This window comes from Notolepis coatsorum, assembly GCF_963971535.1.
Source record: "Notolepis coatsorum genome assembly, chromosome: 8".
Taxonomy (NCBI): domain Eukaryota; kingdom Metazoa; phylum Chordata; class Actinopteri; order Aulopiformes; family Paralepididae; genus Notolepis; species Notolepis coatsorum.
In genome coordinates this window covers 141736933-141757658 of record NC_140172.1, presented here as the reverse complement: position 1 = coordinate 141757658, position 20726 = coordinate 141736933, and the positions used below count along the sequence as shown (strand labels likewise).

The window sequence follows — 20726 nt, the reverse complement described above, 5'->3', positions numbered from 1 at the left end:
TTTAACACTTTGAGTGCCAACGACACTATATGTCGTTAGTTCATGCCGACCGTTGAGTGCCAGCGACGACAAATAGCGTTTTGTCGTTTTTCTTTTTATTAGCGATTTGAATTCATATTCCATCAATCTAGTCTCACGTTAGTGCTGCAAACTCTCTCTGAGCTCCATTGGGAAAATACCGCCCCCTATCGTCTCTCCCTGTTGTACTGCACACCATTGGATTAGACTGAATGAAACACATGGGGGGGGGGAATCCAGTTTCCTCATTTTACTTCTCGGGCAAGCCATCCGAGACGATCCAAGTCATTGCAGAGCCGCAAAACAGCGTGGAATACATATTTCCAGTACCCAGCGCTGAATCAATAAACGCGATCGATATTTGGAATTGCGATCAGGAATTGGAATAATCTTTTTGGAGAACATCTGATCTGAGGTAAGGAATCTATTTTACCAGTCTTAGGATAATCAGACCTTTTTTCACAGAGATATCAACGTGGGCCATATGTGTGTGTGTGTGTGTGTGTCCACGTCTCTGAGCGGATCTCGGCCTGTCTGTCCGACATCTCCGCCTGGATGACGACCAACCACCTCAAACTGAACCTAAGCAAAACAGAATTCCTCCACCTGCCGGCCAAATCCTCTCCATCACAGTCGAGAATGCAGCTGTGACCGCGTCCCCGACCGCCAAGAACCTTGGTGTTGTCCTCGACGACCAGTTGAACTTCTCTGCTCACATCGCAGCGACAACCAGAACCTGCAGATTCCTCCTGAGCAACGTCAGAAGGATACGCCCCTTCCTGACAAAAGAAGCCACTCCTCGTCCAATCAACAGTCATCTCCCGCCTTGACTACTGCAACGCACTGCTAGCTGGCCTCCCGGCCACTGCCACCAAGCCTCTTCAACTCATTCAAAACGCAGCGGCCCGCCTGATCTCAAACCTACCGAAGTCGGCCCATGTCACCCCACTTCTTAGGGACCTGCACTGGCTCCCCATTGCTGCACGTATCCGCTTCAAGGCCCTCGACCTAGCATACCGTGCGGCAAAGGGAACCGCTCCCGCCTACCTCCGGTCAATGGTCTCTAACTACACACCCTCAAGACCCCTACGCTCTGCATCTTCTGGCCGCCTCAGACCTACTCCTATCCAAGCTCCCGGAGGGTCATCAAAGAGAAGCCGCCTATTCTCAGTCCTTGCCCCACAATGGTGGAATGAACTACCCATCCCAGTTAGGACAGCCGAATCCCGTCCAATCTTTCGCCGTCGACTAAAGACTCACTTCTTCAACCATTATCTGAAATGATAATAAAAAATAAATAAAAAATAAATAAAAATCTAACCCTGACTAACCTTACTGTCATGCACTTGTCCTAATAAACTAACCTACACTGTAACACGCAACACTTTGATGAACATTTTTACTCAGCTGATAGAGTTGTACCCTTCTTGCTGTCTTGTCGTACAGAACTTGTAAGTCGCTTTGGATAAAAGCGTCAGCTAAATGACTAAATGTAAATGTAAATGTAATGTGTGTGTGTGTGTGTGTGTGTGTGTGTGTGTGTGTGTGTGTGTGTGTGTGTGTGTGTGTGTGTGTGTGTGTGTGTGTGTGTGTGTGTGTGTGTGTGTGTGTGTGTGTGTGTGTGTGTGTGTGTGTGTGTGTGTGTGTGTGTGTGTGTGTGTGTGCTGATCAGGAAATGAGAGAATCAATTTTTCAGCTCGCTTCTCTAGCGTGCATAAGTACACATATACTATCGATAATCTAGCGTTTATTTGAAAACGATTCATAAATAGGCCGAAAAATGACAACGTTTTTTGTGTATTCCAGAATATTCCAGTAAAGGGCGTTTATCACAGAATCTTTATATTTTCCTGAAACTTTCAAGAAAACAAGGGTTTTTCAAAATGGTATAAAACGGAAATTAACCGATTAAAAAACAATCCGTTTCGACAATGTTGACTGGAAACAAGTCATTGATAAGCGACGGACAGATTAGACACATAGCCATAATTTACAACATAGTTTATGCGTTCACAAATATGAGAGCTCTATCATTGAAGTGGGTGCTGGCATTCAACCATGTTTTGAGACGGGAGGCGTGGCATCCAAAGTGTTAAGAATGAGTCATTCGCTTTTGGTTTTTAAGAAAATGGTTTGTATAGTAAAAAAGATTACAAATGTGAATAATAATTTCTTTGTTATTTTCTTTTAGAATACTGTTTTGGAGTCTTCATTTTGTTAAGAATATAGGACAGGCATGTATAAACATTATGCTTCAGTCTGTACCTTTTCAGTCACTGCCAAATCAAAGATTGTTGAATGATTGTGCATATTGTATTGTGTGTGATGACTGAATACAACTACTACTACTACTACTACTACTCAGGGCCGCCTCAGGGGGTGTGCGAGCAGTGCGGTCGCACAGGGCCTCGCGGGAAGGGGGGCCTCGCAAAAAAAAAAAAAAAAAAAAAATTATTAATTTTTTTTATTATTATTTTTTATTTTTTTTATTTTTTTTGCGAGGCCCCCCTTCCCGCGAGGCCCTTTTTCATCACAGACCTAAAATCTAGTTTTGCTTATATGCTTATATATTTCACATTAGACACGTTTGTAGAATGTGTCTGACTTGTTCCTGGGTCTGCAGTCCTGCAGCTGCAGACATACTCACTATTGGAGCTCAGCCTCTGGGGTTCTGCAGCAGCATTGGTTTCAACGAAGGGAGTGGTTTTACTTACATCATGTGTAGACAGTGTAGTACGCCGGCAGCGTGAGTCGGCTGCGTTTGACATTTTCGCGCGTGCAGCTTTTGACTATGCTTAGTTATGCCCAATAGCCAAGACGAAGAAAGAGGTCGGTCATTATCAGTCGGTCGGTCACCAACCAAGGAACGTTGACGAAAGGCCTCTCGCTAGCGGGACAAATGGCCGGAGCCTTTCATGGTATAGCCATGTCGGCTAGTAGCTAGCTTAGCTAAATGCTAACTAGCGTTAGCTAACCTAGCGAGGCGAGGCGAGTGGATGTCTTTTCAAAAGAAGGAGAAGAGAACTTGTGAGCAGATAAATCTGTTAGGCAGCAATACGCCGAAATTACACCGTGGGGCCAAGAAAGTCTCTTTCCACGTTGATACTGCGTTATGGTGAGTCAACTTATGATTATATACCCGCCGTGGACCTGAGTCACCTGACCCTATCTCTCTTTCTCTCTCTGGAGCTAAACTGGCCGACTAGCTAATAGTACTACTAGTAGCTAACGGTGTGTGCCTGGTGTCAGCACCTGGCTGTATGTAGCCGCATAGCTTGCTTCTGTGTTAGCTAATGGTTAGCGATAGCCTGGTTGAGCTAACTGTTAGCCAGTTAGCTGTTTAGCTTCGACGTTAACTGCCGGCTGCGCTCGGCTGGGAAAGTTCGTTTGATGCTATCAGTTAGCCTTGAGTTAGCTGTTAGCTTGTGCTACGACCATTGACATTAGCCGTGAGAATAGCAGGGGGTTCTGGCACTCTGACTACGACATCATCTTTGACAGAAGATGTAGTCGGGCCTGCACCATGACAAGGCTCTGGCCATAGCTTCTTTTTGTCCCGCCAGCGAGAGGCCTTTCGTCAACGTGGAGACCTTGCGGCCTTTCGCCCTGCGTTCATCGTGCAGGTAACTTGGATTAATGAAAATGTCATGATGACATTACCCCACTCTTCCTTCCTTCCCCTCCCGAATGTTTTGTTAATAACGATGTTTTTTTCCAGGCAAAACATATGCTACTTCACAACATTTGGAGATACGACATGTGCTGTGTGTGAATGGTCGTTTGTGTAGCTTGGGTAGCGTTGGGCCGTTGGCCAAAGCTGTGTGTCACGTGGCCTGGTGTCACAGTACCTGGCTAGCCTATTTAGCTGATGTCGGCCATTGGCTCCTTGCTGCTTTGGTTTCTCTGTTGACCCTCTTCTTGTTGGATTTAAGTGTTGATCTTTGTCCTTTTGAATCTCTCATACATGCTATAGTCTCTCTCTAACACACACACACACATGACAAACACACATGTTCTCTCTCTCTCTCTCTCTCTCTTTCTAACACACACAGTCTGCCTATGGCGGCCTTTCTCGATGGCTAGGCTGTGCTCAAGGATCTTCAGTCACAGTGCTCAGGTATTCTGCCACTGTGTACTCTCTGTTTAGGGCCAAATAGCATTTCAATTTCTTTCCAATGTGTCTCTCTCTCTCTCTCTCTCTGTACACTGTATATTGACTGTAGAACGGGAGCTCTCTCTCGCTCTCTCTTTTGCTATATGTTGACTGTATCATGCCCCGCCTCGGGCAGCGCTATTATTTAAGAATATGTTGACTGTATAAAAAAAAAAAAAAAAAAAAATATATATATATATATATATATATATATATATATATATATATATTTTTTTTTTTTTTTTTTTTTTAACCTTGGGGGGGGGGGGGGGGGGGCCTCGCGTTAAATCTCGCACAGGGCCTCGCATTTCTCCCAGGCGGCCCTGCTACTACTACTACTACTACTACTACTACTACTACTACTACTACTACTACTACTACTACTACTACTACTACTACTACTACTACTACTACTACTACTGTACCTCTATGGAGGTTTGTAGGATGATAGTGTGTTGGTCTACTGTGCTTATGCCTGAGTTAAAATCATATAAACGATTTGTATCTGTTTTGTTCTTATGGACTGATTATGGAATATGTATTTTATGGTTGGAGAATTGTGATATCTGACTTATGAATATTGAGTGAGCTTTGATTCACTTGTTTTGTTTGTTGTGGCATCCAATGTAATAAAAAAAGTCAACCAACGGACGCGATTCTTGTACCGGATCTCCTCTCTGGTAAACAAGAATACCCTGAAGACTCTAGCAGGAGCACTCATTCAAGGGTACTACGACTATGCTTGCACCTCATGGTACCAAAGCACCTCAAAGGCACTAAAAAACAAATTACAAACATCTCAAAATAAGCTAGTCAGACTACTACTTGACCTGACTCCTAGAACCCACCTCACCCCTGCCCACTTTGACAACCTAGGATGGCTTAGAGTAGACGACAGAGTACAGCAACTTGCAATGGGCCTGGTCTACAAGATACACTACGCGACCAAGGTACTCATGTACATGTCAAAATACTTCCCAAAGGTCAGTGAATACCACGATCACAACACCAGAGGGAGCTCCACAAATCATGTAAAACCCAGATTCGGCTCAAACAAGGGACTAAACACGTTTCGCAATTATGCCACATCAATGTGGAACGCTCTACCTAAAGCTGTAAAGGAATGTGAATCACTACCCACTTTCAAAAACACTCTCAAAAAACACCTACGTGAGACTGCAATTCGAAACTGGCCCCTACAAATGTCCTAACCTAGTTGTACAGTAAATGACCAAGTAAGGCTTTGTCAGTATTCCAATGTACAGTGTAAAATGTGTGTGTCCCCCCCTACCCAACCCCCCCCCCCCCCCCCCCCCCACCTCCAATGTACAGCCCTCACCCAACCCACCCAACCCCACCCCACCCATCCAACCTCCTCCAATGTACAGTTTCTACGCCAAATGTATATACACTCCTTTTCTGGACACTTTTGTATCACAAACAGTACTGTATTTGCACATCTGATATGTCATAAATGTATAGATGTAGCAGTACTGTCTATCTGTATGTCATGTATGTCATATATGTTATGATGAATTGAAAATGGGGGACCCTGATGTAAACAAGACGAAAGTCTTTCTCTGGTCTGCATCCCCTTAACAATTGTATGTATTGAGCTGTACTGTACTGTACCCATTCTGCAATCTGTTAATAAACTTTTCAATCAATCAATCAATCAATCAATCAATCACTCCTCCCCACCGTATGTATATACTCTGTCAGGATCTATGGGTAACATACAGTACTGTATATTTGCATATCATATATGTCACAAATGTAACAGTACTATATACCTGTATGTCATGTATGTCCCTATGCCTGTCATGATGTCATCTGTCATGTATGTTGTGTATGTCATAAATGTCACTATGAATTGAAAATGGGGGACCCTGATGTAAACAAGACAAACGTCTTTCTCTGGTCTGCATCCCCTTAACAATTGTATGTATTGAGCCGTACTGTATTGTACCCATTCTGCAATCTGTTAAATAAAGTTTTCATTAATTCATTAATTCATTAATTCATTCATTCAATCATTCATCATCATCATCATCATCATCATCATCATCATCATCATCATCATTCATTCATTCATTCATTCATTCATTCATTCATTCATTCATTCATTCATTCATTCATTCATTCATTCATCATTCATTCTTCATCCAGGGGAATTTAATAAAACGATCAATCAATCAACACAGTACATACAGTAACATAGGCAACCACTAGGTGGCAGTGAGATCCTGTCACACCACCTGTGAAGTTTTGGGTCATTGCATATCGCGCTGTCTGTCCCTGTTGTGTTGCCGTACCCACTCTCTCTGCTGAGGGGAGGTGGTTCAGTTTGAAATATAGCTCCTTGTTTCACTAGTTTCTAAACTTTCTGCTAAATGTAACTCATTTAAGTTTGAACTTGTAAAAAATAATGCTTAACGTTTATTTTATTACATGGTTTATGGCATTTGTGCTAATTTGACCACTAGTACTAGTTTTATAGGTACGTTAAATGTCGCAATGAATGCTACGGCCATTCCATGCATTGCAGATTCCATTCTCTCTGTTCTCGGAGTTATTATAATATATATATATATATATATATATAACTTATTCTGGTGAAAAAACTGCATTGTTTAATATTGTACATGTAGGTATGAGTTATTCTGCTGAACAAACGAATGAATTGTTTAATTTTGTACATGTAGGCTAGGTATGCAAGATCAAGATGTGCAGTGACCAGAAGACTCCAGCGGTGTTGTTTTATGTGTCTTCTGCAGGTATGTGGCTCCATGCATATTGTATGTTTGTCAATGTAAATTAATTTACCTGCTAACTGATTGAATGATTGAAAATTGTATTAACAGATTGCAGAATGCGTACAATACAGTACAGCTCAATACACACAATTGTTAAGGGGATGCAGACCAGAGAAAGACTTTCGTCTTGTTTACATCAGGGTCCCCCATTTTCAATTCATCATGAATGAATGAATGAATGAAAACTTTATTTAACAGATTGCAGAATGGGTACAATACAGTACGGCTCAATACATACAATTGTTAAGGGGATGCAGACCTGAGAAAGACGTTTGTCTTGTTTCCATCAGGGTCCCCCATTTTCAATTCATATAGACATTTATGACATACACAACATACATGACATTTATGGCATAGGGACATATAGGTAGGTATTTAGTACTGATACATTTGTGACATAAGCGGTATTCAAATATACAGTACTGTTACCCCTAGATCCTGACAGAGTATATACATATGATGGGGAGGGGACTGTACATTAGGAGGGGGTGGGTGGGTGGGAGGGAAATATACATACGGCGGGGAGGGAATATATACATGCGGTGGGGAGGAAACTGTCTATTAGGAGGTGGTGGGGGTTTTGGGGCTTTACGGTGGCCAGTTTAGAATTGCAGCCTCCCGTAGGTGCTCTTTAAGAGCGGTTTTGAATGTGGGCAGGGATTCACATTCCTTTACAGCTTTGGGTAGGGCGTTCCACATTGTTGTGGCATAATTGCGAAACGTGTTTAGTCCCTTGTTTGAGCCGAATCTGGGTTTAACATGATTTGTTGAGCTTCCTCTGGTGTAGTGGTTGTGGTATTCACTGACCTTTGGGAAGTATTTTGACATGTACATGGGCACCCCGGTCGTATAGTGTATCTTGTAGACCAGGCCCATTGCAAGTTGCTGTACTCTGTCGTCTACTCTCTAAGCCATCCTAGGTTGGCAAAGTGGGCAGGGGTGAGGTGGGTTCTGGGGTTCAGGTCAAGTAGTAGTCTGACCAGTTTGTTTTGTGATGTTTGTAATTTTGTTTTAAGCGCCTTTGAGGTGCTTTGGTACCATGAGGTGCACGCATAGTCATAGTACCCTTGAATGAGTGCTCCTGCCAGAGTCTTCAGGGTATTCTTGTTTACCAGAGAGGAGATCCGGTACAAGAATCTAGTTCGTTGGTTGACTTTTTTTATTACATTGGATGCCATTTTGTCACAGGAAAGATTTGCCTCTAGGATGGAACCCAGGTAGGTAATTTCGTCTTTCCTTGTGACAATATTGTCACCCACCGTAACTGAGAATCCGTCGGTCTTGCTGAGTTTGTTATTTGAACCGAAGAGAATGGACTCTGTTTTGCCCATGTGTAATGATAGTTTGTTATCAGCGAGCCATATGCAGATTTTGCCTAGTTCCGTGCTGAGGGTTTTTTGTCATGTATGACATACATGACATACAGATAGACAGTACTGCTACATCTATACATTTATGACATACCATATTTACAAATACAGTACTGTTTTTGATAAAAGAAGAGTAAAAAAAGAGTATGACGAAGAAACTGTACATTGGAGGAGGTTGGTAGGTGGGGGTTCGTAGGGGGGGGGGGGTAACTGTACATTGGATTATCGACTAAACCTTACTTGGTCCCAAGAAGAGGGTCTCGTGTATTATTGGGTTTAATAGGACATTTATTGTACATTGGAGGGGGTTGCGTTAGGATTTACAGGGGCCAGTTTCGAATTGCAGTCTCTGGTAGGTGCTCTTTGAGAGTGGTTTTGATAGTCTATCAGATAATCTATGCACTGTGGCATTTCCTGCTATGTTCAGCAGGTTGCGCTAGTTTACCATTTCTGTTTTAAGTAATGTTTTGATTTTATTTTGGTTTAGTGTAAGAGTTGAATTGTATAAAGCTCCCAGCCATACAAATGTCTAGACTCTAGACTGTAGCTTATGGGTTAGGAGTTAGGTGTGGAGTGATCTTTTTTGTACGCATGCTGAAATTCAGAGTTGAGTTTGTTAGTGTGTTGAAACCTGGTCAAACACAATTCTTTCCATGAGTTTGCTAAGCACTGGAAGAATGCTGATAGGACGGCTATTAGCACCTGAAAACATGTCCTTCTTGTTTTTGGGTAGTGGAATAACTTTTGCAGCTTTCCATGCCAATTGACATACACCTTTCAGTAAGCTTAGATACAAAATATGGCATATGGGTACTGGGTAGTGCAATAGAGCCAGAAACCATACCCAAGAGTTTCCCATCTAATAATAATAATTAATTTTATTTATATAGCGCTTCTCAATGACCCGAAGTCGCTGATCCTAATCCTGATGGTTTTTCAACATTTACACTACTAAGAAATGCTTCTACTTTATTCACATGCACAGTTTGAAAGTCAAACTCACAATCTTTATTTCTCATTAGTTGGTCATCATTAATCAATTGTTTTGAAAGATTGTTATCTGATTATGTTGTCTCACTTTTTAGTTTATCTATCTTCCCAACAAAAAAATCATTAAAGTAGTTTGCAATATCTAGAGATTTAGTAATGAAGGCACTGCCTGACTCTATAAAGGAGGGTGTGTTGTCCCCTGATCTGCTCATTTAATCCATCCATTTAATCCATCATGTTTAATTTAATTTATCCTATTTTGATAAAACATACTTTTCTTTTTCCTATTTATTTATAAAGTAAATGTTATTGAGGCATTACAAAAGAACAGAGCAGTTCGGTATCTCTCTGCTGAGGGTATGCAAGATGTGCAGTGACCAGAAGACTACAAATATGTTGTTTTATGTGTCTTCTGCAGCTGAGGGACAATACATGTCAAAAAGCAGTTCAGAGTCACTCTTCTGTCTCTGACTGAATGAGAACCGTTACATAAAGTCATCTACTAATCTAGCAGTCTTGCCTCTATGTAAAGTCATCTACTAGTAAATAGGGGTGGGAATCACCAGTTTCATCACGATACGATATCGATTCTTTGGACAACGATACGATATTATCCGATATCACACAGTCTGCCACGATACGATACGATTCGATTCAGGTGCCTGCGATCGATATGAGACGATATTATATGCCCATTTAACACAATCAGTAACATTTAAATCAACAAAAAAAAAGCAATGGAAATATCATTTGACATTTATATTTTTGAGCTCTTCCAGACATTTAAATGAAAAACAATCTATTGTTTTTAATACAAATAGAACTCCTGTTCACTGTTTTTGGTTTGTTTTTCTTTTTTTTCGATATTAATATCCTATTCACTGTCACAGAGCTGTATTTTGGCTGGAAAAGGCATATTGGGAGTCCGAAGGTGCAGTACCGGCCAGATCCTGTTAGTGGGGCTATCCCGGGAATGCACCCTCCTTCCCAGTCCCCACTTCTCTCTGCCTATGGCTCTGGGTTAACTTGTTAGTAGGGATGTCCGATATTATCGGCCGACCGATATTATCGGCCGATATCGGCAGTAAAATGTGATATCGGAAAATATCGGTATCGGTTTAAAAAAAAAAAAAAAAAAAAAAAACTATTTGTTATATCCAGTGAAATTATTAGTTACCTGAAATTATTCAGTTTTTTGGGGGGGGAAACCCTGCATATATCGGTATCGGTTGATATCGCTATCGGAAATTAAGAGTTGGACAATATCGGAATATCGGTATCGGTAAAAAAGCCAATATCGAGCATCCCTACTTGTTAGCTTATGCTAACGTAGGGCTGGGCGATAAAACGATAACGATAACTATCGCGATAAATTATTTCCTCGAAATAAACATGAAACGTGGTCGCAAAGTTTCGATATATCGATTTTCCAAGCTTGGATATGAGCACACGCACTAACAACCAATCAGTGAAGGAGATGGCCGACAGCGAAGGAGACCCGCGGTGCACCTCTGGGTAGAGAGGTAGGACTCTAGTAGTAAACAAGGCTGGCTAGGATAATTAGCTTGCACGCCGCTATTTTATAGTTTACGTGCCGAGTGGGGGTGTGGCGTGAATTCTGAGGCCACGGTTAGAGTAGTGTGGGGTATGCGGTGGACGTCGTTGCAATGTATTGGGGCGGAACGGAGTATTTTAGGGTGATATTTACGCTACTGCTGTGTGCTGTTGATCTGAGCCGAGCGGATACGACACATGGGATTTTCAAAATAAGAGTATCGCAATATGAATCGATCTTTTTACGTTGCATTGATCCTATTTGATTATTGATAATAGATCGATATATCGATCTGGATCGATGTATCGTCCCACCCCTACTAGTAAACTAGCAGTCTTACCTCTATATAAAGTCATCTACTAGTAAACTAGCAGTCTTACCTCTATGTAAAGTTATCTACTAGTAAACTAGCAGTCTTACCTCTATGTAAAGTCATCTACTAGTAAACTAGCAGTCTTACCTCTATGTAAAGTCATCTACTAGTAAACTAGCAGTCTTACTCTATGTAAAGTAACCTACTAGTAAACTAGCAGTCTTACCTCTATGTAAAGTAATCTACTAGTAAACTAGCAGTCTTACCGCTATGTAAAGTCATCTACTAGTAAACTAGCAGTCTTACCTCTATGTAAAGTCATCTACTAGTAAACTAGCAGTCTTACCTCTATGTAAAGTCATCTACTAGTAAACCAGCAGTCTTACCTCTATGTAGAGCTGTCCCCGAAGCCTGTTTTTAAGATCCGAACTTCGGCAGGGTTTTTCGAATGGATGTTCGATGCATCGTTTTTTTATTAATTAATTTAATCATTATAGATCCTATGGGGGGCGACATTGCATAGTCTTATCGGTGGGGTGGGGGGGGGGGGGGGGGTTTCCAATGGTGGGTGTGTGGGCGGTATTGTCTCCCAGAAGAATCGGTTGTGATTTGAACATGTAAACGAAGCACTCGGAGAAGAAAATAAAGGGAAAAGACAACCCGTGTCCGGGTCTGACAGCACTACAATTACATTTTCATATCATACTTTCATAACGCAGAGGCTGAGACTCACTTTTCTTGTGCCGGTAGAACGAACTTTCCATGAATGTGTCCATAAATCCATTTACATAAATCCAGCACTGGATGTATTATGTGATTATTATCAATTTGTGACGACGACGACGACGACAACAATAACTATAGCATTAGTTATTTCCTGGTTGACGTGAATCCGGGCGTGATGTCACACGCTCAGCCAATAGACCACCGCAACACTTCCGGGATTCTGAAATCATGGGAGAGAGAGCCGGGGGAGAAAATGAATGAATGTGGATGAGAGCCTCGACATTAAGTGGTTGTCGCTAAGGCTGTGGGGGTGCGGGAGACATGATCCAATAGATATTTATACGCCTGAGTCTCCTGAACACGGTGCGACCAATCCCAAGTCGATCGGCACTTTCTCTGCCGAGCTATAGCTATTGCCCACGGAGTCTAGGTTGTCAATCTGCACATGCGTAGTTCGGGAGTAGGTGCGAAAAAGCGACTAGCTCGGTAAGACTAGAGGTAAGACTGCTAGTTTACTAGTAGATGACTTTACATAGATGTAAGACTGCTAGTTTACTAGTAGATGACTTTACATAGAGGTAAGACTGCTAGTTTACTAGTAGATGACTTTACATAGAGGTAAGACTGCTAGTTTACTAGTAGATGACTTTACATAGATGTAAGACTGCTAGTTTACTAGTAGATGACTTTACATAGAGGTAAGACTGCTAGTTTACTAGTAGATGACTTTACATAGAGGTAAGACTGCTAGTTTACTAGTAGATGACTTTACATAGAGGTAAGACTGCTAGTTTACTAGTAGATGACTTTACATAGATGTAAGACTGCTAGTTTACTAGTAGATGACTTTACATAGAGGTAAGACTGCTAGTTTACTAGTAGATGACTTTACATAGAGGTAAGACTGCTAGTTTACTAGTAGATGACTTTACATAGAGGTAAGGCTGCTAGTTTACTAGTAGATGACTTTACATAGAGGTAAGACTGCTAGTTTACTAGTAGATGACTTTACATAGAGGTAAGACTGCTAGTTTACTAGTAGATGACTTTACATAGAGGTAAGGCTGCTAGTTTACTAGTAGATGACTTTACATAGAGGTAAGACTGCTAGTTTACTATTAGATTACTTTACATAGAGGTAAGACTGCTAGTTTACTAGTAGATGACTTTACATAGAGGTAAGACTGAGTTTACTAGTAGATTACTTTACATAGAGGTAAGACTGCTAGTTTACTAGTAGATTACTTTACATAGAGGGAAGACTGCTAGTTTACTAGTAGATTACTCTACATAGAGGTAAGACTGCTAGTTTACTAGTAGATTACTTTACATAGAGGTAAGACTGAGTTTACTAGTAGATGACTTTACATAGAGGTAAGACTGCTAGTTTGCTAGTAGATGACTTTACATTGAGGTATAGCTGAGCTGTAAATTGTACCTCATCCCATTTCTGCTCTGCACTAGTATATTAGTATATTGCATAGTATATTGTATGGTAACTCAGTTACTGCTATCCTGCATTGACCATTGTACATATGTACATACTAAGGCTGAGCCCGAACCCTGTTTTTAGGGTTCGAACGTTCGCCAGGGTTTATCGAACGAATGTTCGAACGTTCGTTTTTTGTAATTTTTTTAATAAAAAAATTTTTTATAACATTTTTTTTTTATATAATTTTTTTTTTTTTGTATTATAGATCCTACGGAGGGCGGCATTGCATAATCTATTGGTGAAAAAACATGTTGTTTACAGTGGTGGCTGTTCATGTAAACATGTAATTAAACAAAGCACTCAGAAGAAAATAAACAAGCTACTGAGTACTGCATAAAGTTCCTACTTATGATAAACAATAGCCCTTGCACCGCAGTCACGTAAGGGGCTAGATAAACAAATGCATTCGTTTTGTGGCATTAAGTACGTTATATAGTTAGTGTTACACGTTCAATAACAGGTATTCACTCTTGGTCGACGGGAAGGAGAGAGGCGCGCGCCTCGGCTCCTTCCACCGTCTACCTCGGAACGGGGGACGACAGAGAGACACCGGCGGGGTGCCGCCCGGCTCCCAACACGCCTGCCGCCCGTCCGCCCTCGGCCAGAGTTGTTTACAACGCAACCACCTCCCGCCATGAAGCTCGCGCTCCTTCCTCAGCGGGGAGCTACGGAGTCTGTTCACTCTGTTGTGCTTCTCGGTCTCGCAAGCAGATAAATGTATTGCCGGAAGTAAAAAAATAAATAAACGCTTGCCATTGGTGGTAACAGCAGAGGCGGGTGCAAGCGGTGTGACGTAATTGGCAGAATCGCCTGTCAATCAAAATGGTTCTATTGCATTGGTTGAGACAATAGTATCCAGCTGCAGCCCGGCAGAGACCACACTGGTTGAGCCGAGCGCACTCGGGGGACGCGCCGCTTCACATCGCCTCAACGTCGCGCGCCTGCTTTTTTTTTGTTTCACCGAACGTTCGAACCTATTAATTAAAGTCCGAATGTCAACGTAACGAACGAACGTTCGAACGTTCGGGCTCAGCCTTAGTACATACTGAACACTTGTGTCTACGTACGTGACTTCTATTTTTTACTTTTACTTGCTATACTTATTTTATTTCATACTTATCTTTTGTCTAGCACAGTCTTTGGAGCGTAACAGAAAGAAGCATTTTGTATAAAAGTATTCTGTACTTCTGTATGACAACTATTAAAGAAACTTGAAACTTGAACTTGAGCCTGAACGTTCAGACCTCCGTTTGTTAGGTTGGCATTTTAATATTAATTAATGGGTTTGAACCAGAACCAGTCAGAACATACTGACTGAACTGTCCTGGAGCACAGGAAGAACATACTGACTGAACTGTCCTGGGGCACAGGAAGAACATGTGTGAATTCTTAAAATGGGTGGCTTTCCAATGGTGACAGCAATTACAACAATTCATGTTATTATTCTGCCTCCCTCCAGACCCCCCACAGCTCTCTGTCTGTGAAGAGGAGGTTCCCCCTGAACAGCAGGAGAGGAGCCCCAGTCTGGGTCAGGAGCAGCCAGAGCTCCTACAGATTAAAGAGGAACAGGAGGAACTAGTCTGGACCAGTCAGGAGGGAGAGCAGCTTCAAGGTCTGGAGGAGGCTGATATCATCAAGTTCACTTACAACCCTGTCCCTGTGAAGAGTGAACATGATGAAGAGAAACCTCAGTCGTCATGGTTTAACCAAACCTAGGACCCAGAGTCCCTACAGATTAAAGAGGAACAGGAGGAACTCTGGACCAGTCAGGAGGGAGAACAGCTTCAAGGTCTGGAGGAGGCTGATATCATCAAGTTCACTTACAACCCTGTCCCTGTGAAGAGTGAACATGATGAAGAGAAACCTCAGTCCTCATGGTTTAACCAAACCCAGGACCCAAAGTCTCTACAGATTAAAGAGGAACAGGAGGAACTCTGGACCAGTCAGGAGGGAGAGCAGCTTCAAGGTCTGGAGGAGGCTGATATCAAGTTCACTTTCAACCCTGTCCCTGTGAAGAGTGAAGATGATGAAGAGAAACATCAGTCCTCATGGTTTAACCAAACCAAGACTGAGGAAAACAGAGAGACAGAGCCTCTAGCCAGCACCTCAACAGAACAGATGAAAACAGAACCTGATGGAGAGAACTGTGGATTATCAGAACCAGTCAGTAACTTAGATCCAGCTGGTGATTTAGAACCAACTACAGATGGCCAGCGCCTCTCGTCAGACTGTTCTGGAACTGATACTGATGACAGTGATGATTGGCTGGAGACTAGTGAACCTCATCCTGGTTTAAACTCACTGACATCAAAGAAGACACAGAGAAACAAAGGACAGAGTTTGTCTAACAGCAACCAGTTCAAGAGCTCTGTGGTTTCATCCCATGAGGTGAAATTATCAAACCAAATACCATGTGAGACCTGGAGCTGTAAAGTGTGTGGGAAATGTTTGCCTAATAGGAAAGCTTTAATGTGCCATTTTACAGCCCATTCTAGTGACTGTGGTTTGTGTGGAAAACATTTAGAACCCACAGAGAGCTTGAAACTTCACCTTCAAACTCACAGGACATGTACTGTTTGTGGCAAGAGATTTACTGCCATTACAGACTTGGAAGTACATATGAGAAGCCACACTGGGGAAAAGCCCTATAGTTGCACACTGTGTCCTAAAAGATATATTACATGGGGAAACCTGAAAAGACACATGAGAAGCCATACTGGGGGAAAAAACATTTAGTTGCACACTGTCCTAAAAGACTTGTTGCAAACTGACTTAAAAGTACATATCGGAAGCCATACTGGGGAAAAAACATTTAGTTGTGAAGTTTGTGGGAAAGGATTTACTCGGAAGGCATATATAAAGAGACGCATGAGGATTCACACCAGAGAAGAAACAAACTCACCTCCCTCCCTCCCTCCCTCCCTCATCTACATTCAACCCAGTTCCTGTTAACTCATTGACCGCCATGCTCTTTTCCCATCTTTACTCAATGGCGCCAGCGTTATTGACCATTTTAGCGATGTTTGCGGACCCATCGTGTGTTCTGTATTATAGCTATCGAGACAATAGTATGGCTCATTTGACAGGCATTGTTTATAATCCAAGACTGACTAACCAGTTAATTTCTACATACTTTAGTTTGTGCGCTATTCCATGCTAATTATTATTATTATTCTTTTTACAGTGCAATAAAATTGTTCTGGATTACTGTTCAACAGTTCAAAGTCGTCTTTACCTTCTCTGTTTGGTATCCACAGTTTAAAACTTGACAGTCTTCCCTCCTGTTTGATACCCACTTTGACCCTTCGAACCTCCCTCTCAGAGCGCAGTTCCCTCTCTCAGGGTGCAGTTCCCTCTCTCAGGGTGCAGTTCTAGACCTGAGTCCTACAGTTTTAAAGCCTGACAGTCTCTTGTTTAATACCTGACCGTTTTTAACCTGTAATAAAAAGTTATAGACAGTAAAATAATACAGTGCAATAGTAGAATAGAATAGATAGTAAAATTATGCAATAGAATGGACAGAGTAAAATAGTGCTACAGTACAATCGACATAATGAATAAAGGAAGATCCGGTCAGTTTGTTGTAGGCCTCAGTGATTGATTGAAAATTGTATTAACAGATTGCAGAATGGGTACAATACAGTACAGCTCAATGCACACAATTGTTAAGGGGATGCAGACCAGAGAAAGACTTTCGTCTTGTTTACATCAGGGTCCCCCATTTTCAATTCATCATAACATATATGACATACAGATAGACAGTACTGCTACATCTATACATTTATGACATACCAGATTTACAAATACAGTACTGTTTGTGATACAAAAAGAGTCTAAAAAAGAGAGTATATACATTTGACGTAGAAACTGTACATTGGGCGAGGTTGGGTAGGGGGGGGGGGGACTACAAGCAAAACTGTACATTGGAATATCGACTAAACCTTATTTGGTCCCAAGAAGAGGGTCTCGTGTATTATTGGGTTAGGACATTTACTGTACATTGGAGGAAGTTGGGTTTAGACATTTACAGGGGCCAGTTTCGAACTGCAGCCTCGTAGGTGCTTTTTGAGAGTGGTTTTGAAAGTGGATAATGATTCACATTCCTTTACAGCGGTGGGTAGGGCGTTCCACATTGATGTGGCATAGTTGCGAAACGTGTTTAGTCCCTTGTTTGAGCCGAATCTGGGTTGAACATGATTTGTGGAGCTCCCTCTGGTGTTGTGATCGTGGTATTCACTGACCTTTGGGAAGTATTTTGACATGTACATGGGTACTTTAGTCGTGTAGTCGTGTATCTTGTAGACCAGGCCCATTGCAAGTTGCTGTACTCTGTCGTCTACTCTAAAGCCATCCTAGGTTGTCAAAGTGGGCAGGGGTGAGGTGGGTTCTAGGAGTAAGGTCAAGCAGTAGTCTGACCAGTTTGTATCCCTGCCCTGCATGGAATGTTCCTCCTGAGCAATGTCAGAAGGATCCGCCCCTTGCTGACAAAATAAGCCACTCAACTCCTCGTCCAATCAACAGTCATGTCTCGCCTCCCTCGACTACTGCAATGGGGTTAAGTTAGGGGTTAAGAGTAGTCTCACTTTGGTGTAGACTAATGGGGATCCACAATAAAACAATAAAAAAAAAAACAATACAAGAGCTAGCAGGATGACAGTGTGTTGATCTACTGTGTTTATAGAAGAGCTAGCAGGATGACAGTGTGTTGATCTACTGTGTTTATAGAAGAGCTAGCAGGATGACAGTGTGTTGGTCTACTGTGTTTATAGAAGAGCTAGCAGGATGACAGTGTGTTACTGTGTTGGTCTACTGTGTTTATAGAAGAGCGAGCAGGATGACAGTGTGTTACTGTGTTGGTCTACTGTGTTTATAGAAGAGCGAGCAGGATGACAGTGTGCTGATCTACTGTGTTTATAGAAGAGTGAGCAGGATGACAGTGTGTTGATCTACTGTGTTTATAGAAGAGCTAGCAGGATGACAGTGTGTTGATCTACTGTGTTTATAGAAGAGCGAGCAGGATGACAGTGTGTTGATCTACTGTGTTTATAGAAGAGCTAGCAGGATGACAGTGTGTTGATCTACTGTGTTTATAGAAGAGCGAGCAGGATGACAGTGTGTTGATCTACTGTGTTTATAGAAGAGCTAGCAGGATGACAGTGTGTTGATCTACTGTGTTTATAGAAGAGCGAGCAGGATGACAGTGTGTTGATCTACTGTGTTTATAGAAGAGCTAGCAGGATGACAGTGTGTTGATCTACTGTGTTTATAGAAGAGCTAGCAGGATGACAGTGTGTTGATCTACTGTGTTTATAGAAGAGCAAGCAGGATGACAGTGTGTTGATCTACTGTGTTTATAGAAGAGCGAGCAGGATGACAGTGTGTTGATCTACTGTGTTTATAGAAGAGCGAGCAGGATGACAGTGTGTTGATCTACTGTGTTTATAGAAGAGCGAGCAGGATGACAGTGTGTTGATCTACTGTGTTTATAGAAGAGCTAGCAGGATGACAGTGTGTTGATCTACTGTGTTTATAGAAGAGCAAGCAGGATGACAGTGTGTTGATCTACTGTGTTTATAGAAGAGCGAGCAGGATGACAGTGTGTTGATCTACTGTGTTTATAGAAGAGCTAGCAGGATGACAGTGTGTTGGTCTACTGTGTTTATAGAAGAGCGAGCAGGATGACAGTGTGTTGGTCTACTGTGCTTATAGAAGAGCGAGCAGGATGACAGTGTGTTGGTCTACTGTGTTTATAGAAGAGCGAGCAGGATGACAGTGTGTTGATCTACTGTGCTGTGCTCCCCCTGACCGACCTTTCCATCACAGTCGACAATGCAGCTGTGACCGCGTCCTCGACCGCCAAGAACCGTGGTGTTGTCCTCGACGACCAGTTGAACTTCTCTGCTCACATCACAGCGACAACTAGAACCTGCTGATTCCTCCTGAGCAACGTCGGAAGTATCTGCCCCTACCTGACAAACGAAGCCACTCAACTCCTTGCCCAATCAACAGTCATCTCCCGCCTCGACTGATCTCAAACCTACCGAAGTCGACCCATGTCACCCCACTTCTTAGGGACCTGCACTGGCTCCCCATTGCTGCACGAATCCGCTTCAAGGCCCTCGACCTGGCATACCGTGCGGCAAAGGGAACCGCTCCCGCCTACCTCCGGTCAATGGTCTCTAACTACACACCCTCAAGACCCCTACGCTCTGCATCTTCTGGCCGTCTCAGACCAACTCCTATCCGAGCTCCGGGAGGGTCATCAAGGAGAACCTGCCGTTTCTCAGTCCTTGCCCCACAATTGTGGAATGAACTACCCTACCCACCCCAGTTAGGACAGCCGACTAAAGACGCAATTCTTCAACCATTATCTAAAAATAAAAATAAAATCTAACCCTAACTAACCGTACTGTCATGCACTTGTCTTAATAAACTAACCTACACTGTCACGCAACACTTTGATGAACATTGTTACTAAGCTGATAGAGTTGTGCCCTTCCTGATGACTTGTCGTACAGAACTTGTAAGTCGCTTTGGATAAAAGCGTCAGCTAAATGACTAAATGTAAATGTAAATAGAAGAGCTACCAGCATGTGTAGGCCTAGCGTACCTCTATAAGGGCCTGTAGGTTGTCCGGTCCGACACAAGTGAAGTTGAACAGGAAGTCGCGCCGCGTGTCCTGCAGCTGTGAGTGCTCGCCCTCCTCTTGGGGCATCTCCAGGGTGCGAAACACCACCGCCCCCATGATCAGGTAGAGCAGCACCCCGGTCAGGATGCCCAGTAGGGTGGAGCAGCGCATGGCTGCACCTCCACCTAGTCCAAAGGAAGCCTGCTGCTGTTTCTCCCCTCCAGTGTTGGTGCTGATGCGCTCTGGAGACCAGCTGGAAACCACACGGACACACACGCATTAGAAACCACACGAACACACGCATTAGAAACCACACGCATTAGAAACCACACCCATTAGAAACCACACGAACACACGCATTAGAAACCACACGCATTAGAAACCACACGCATTAGAAACCACACAAACACACGCATTAGAAACCACACGGACACACGCATTAGAAACCACACAAACACACGCATTAGAAACCACACGGACACACGCATTAGAAACCACACAAACACACGCATTAGAAACCACACGCATTAGAAAGCACACGCATTAGAAACCACACGGACACACCCATTAGAAACCACACGAACACACGCATTAGAAACCACACGCATTAGAAACCACACAAACACACGCATTAGAAACCACACGGACACACGCATTAGAAACCA

At 42.7% G+C, this 20726-nt stretch overlaps 1 protein-coding gene across 1 annotated transcript in view; it reads right to left on the bottom strand.

Annotated features, from left to right (window-relative positions):
• kcnk4b (potassium channel, subfamily K, member 4b) overlaps nucleotides 1-20232 on the bottom strand; it is a gene marked incomplete at both ends in the record, with an annotated part of 71901 nt that extends 51669 nt beyond the window's left edge. Inside the window, one exon of the mRNA XM_084320578.1 lies at nucleotides 20044-20232. Within this exon, the coding sequence (XP_084176704.1) occupies nucleotides 20044-20232 (189 nt within the window). The remainder of the gene's footprint in view (nucleotides 1-20043) is intronic.
• Between the last annotated feature and the right edge of the window lie 494 nt (nucleotides 20233-20726).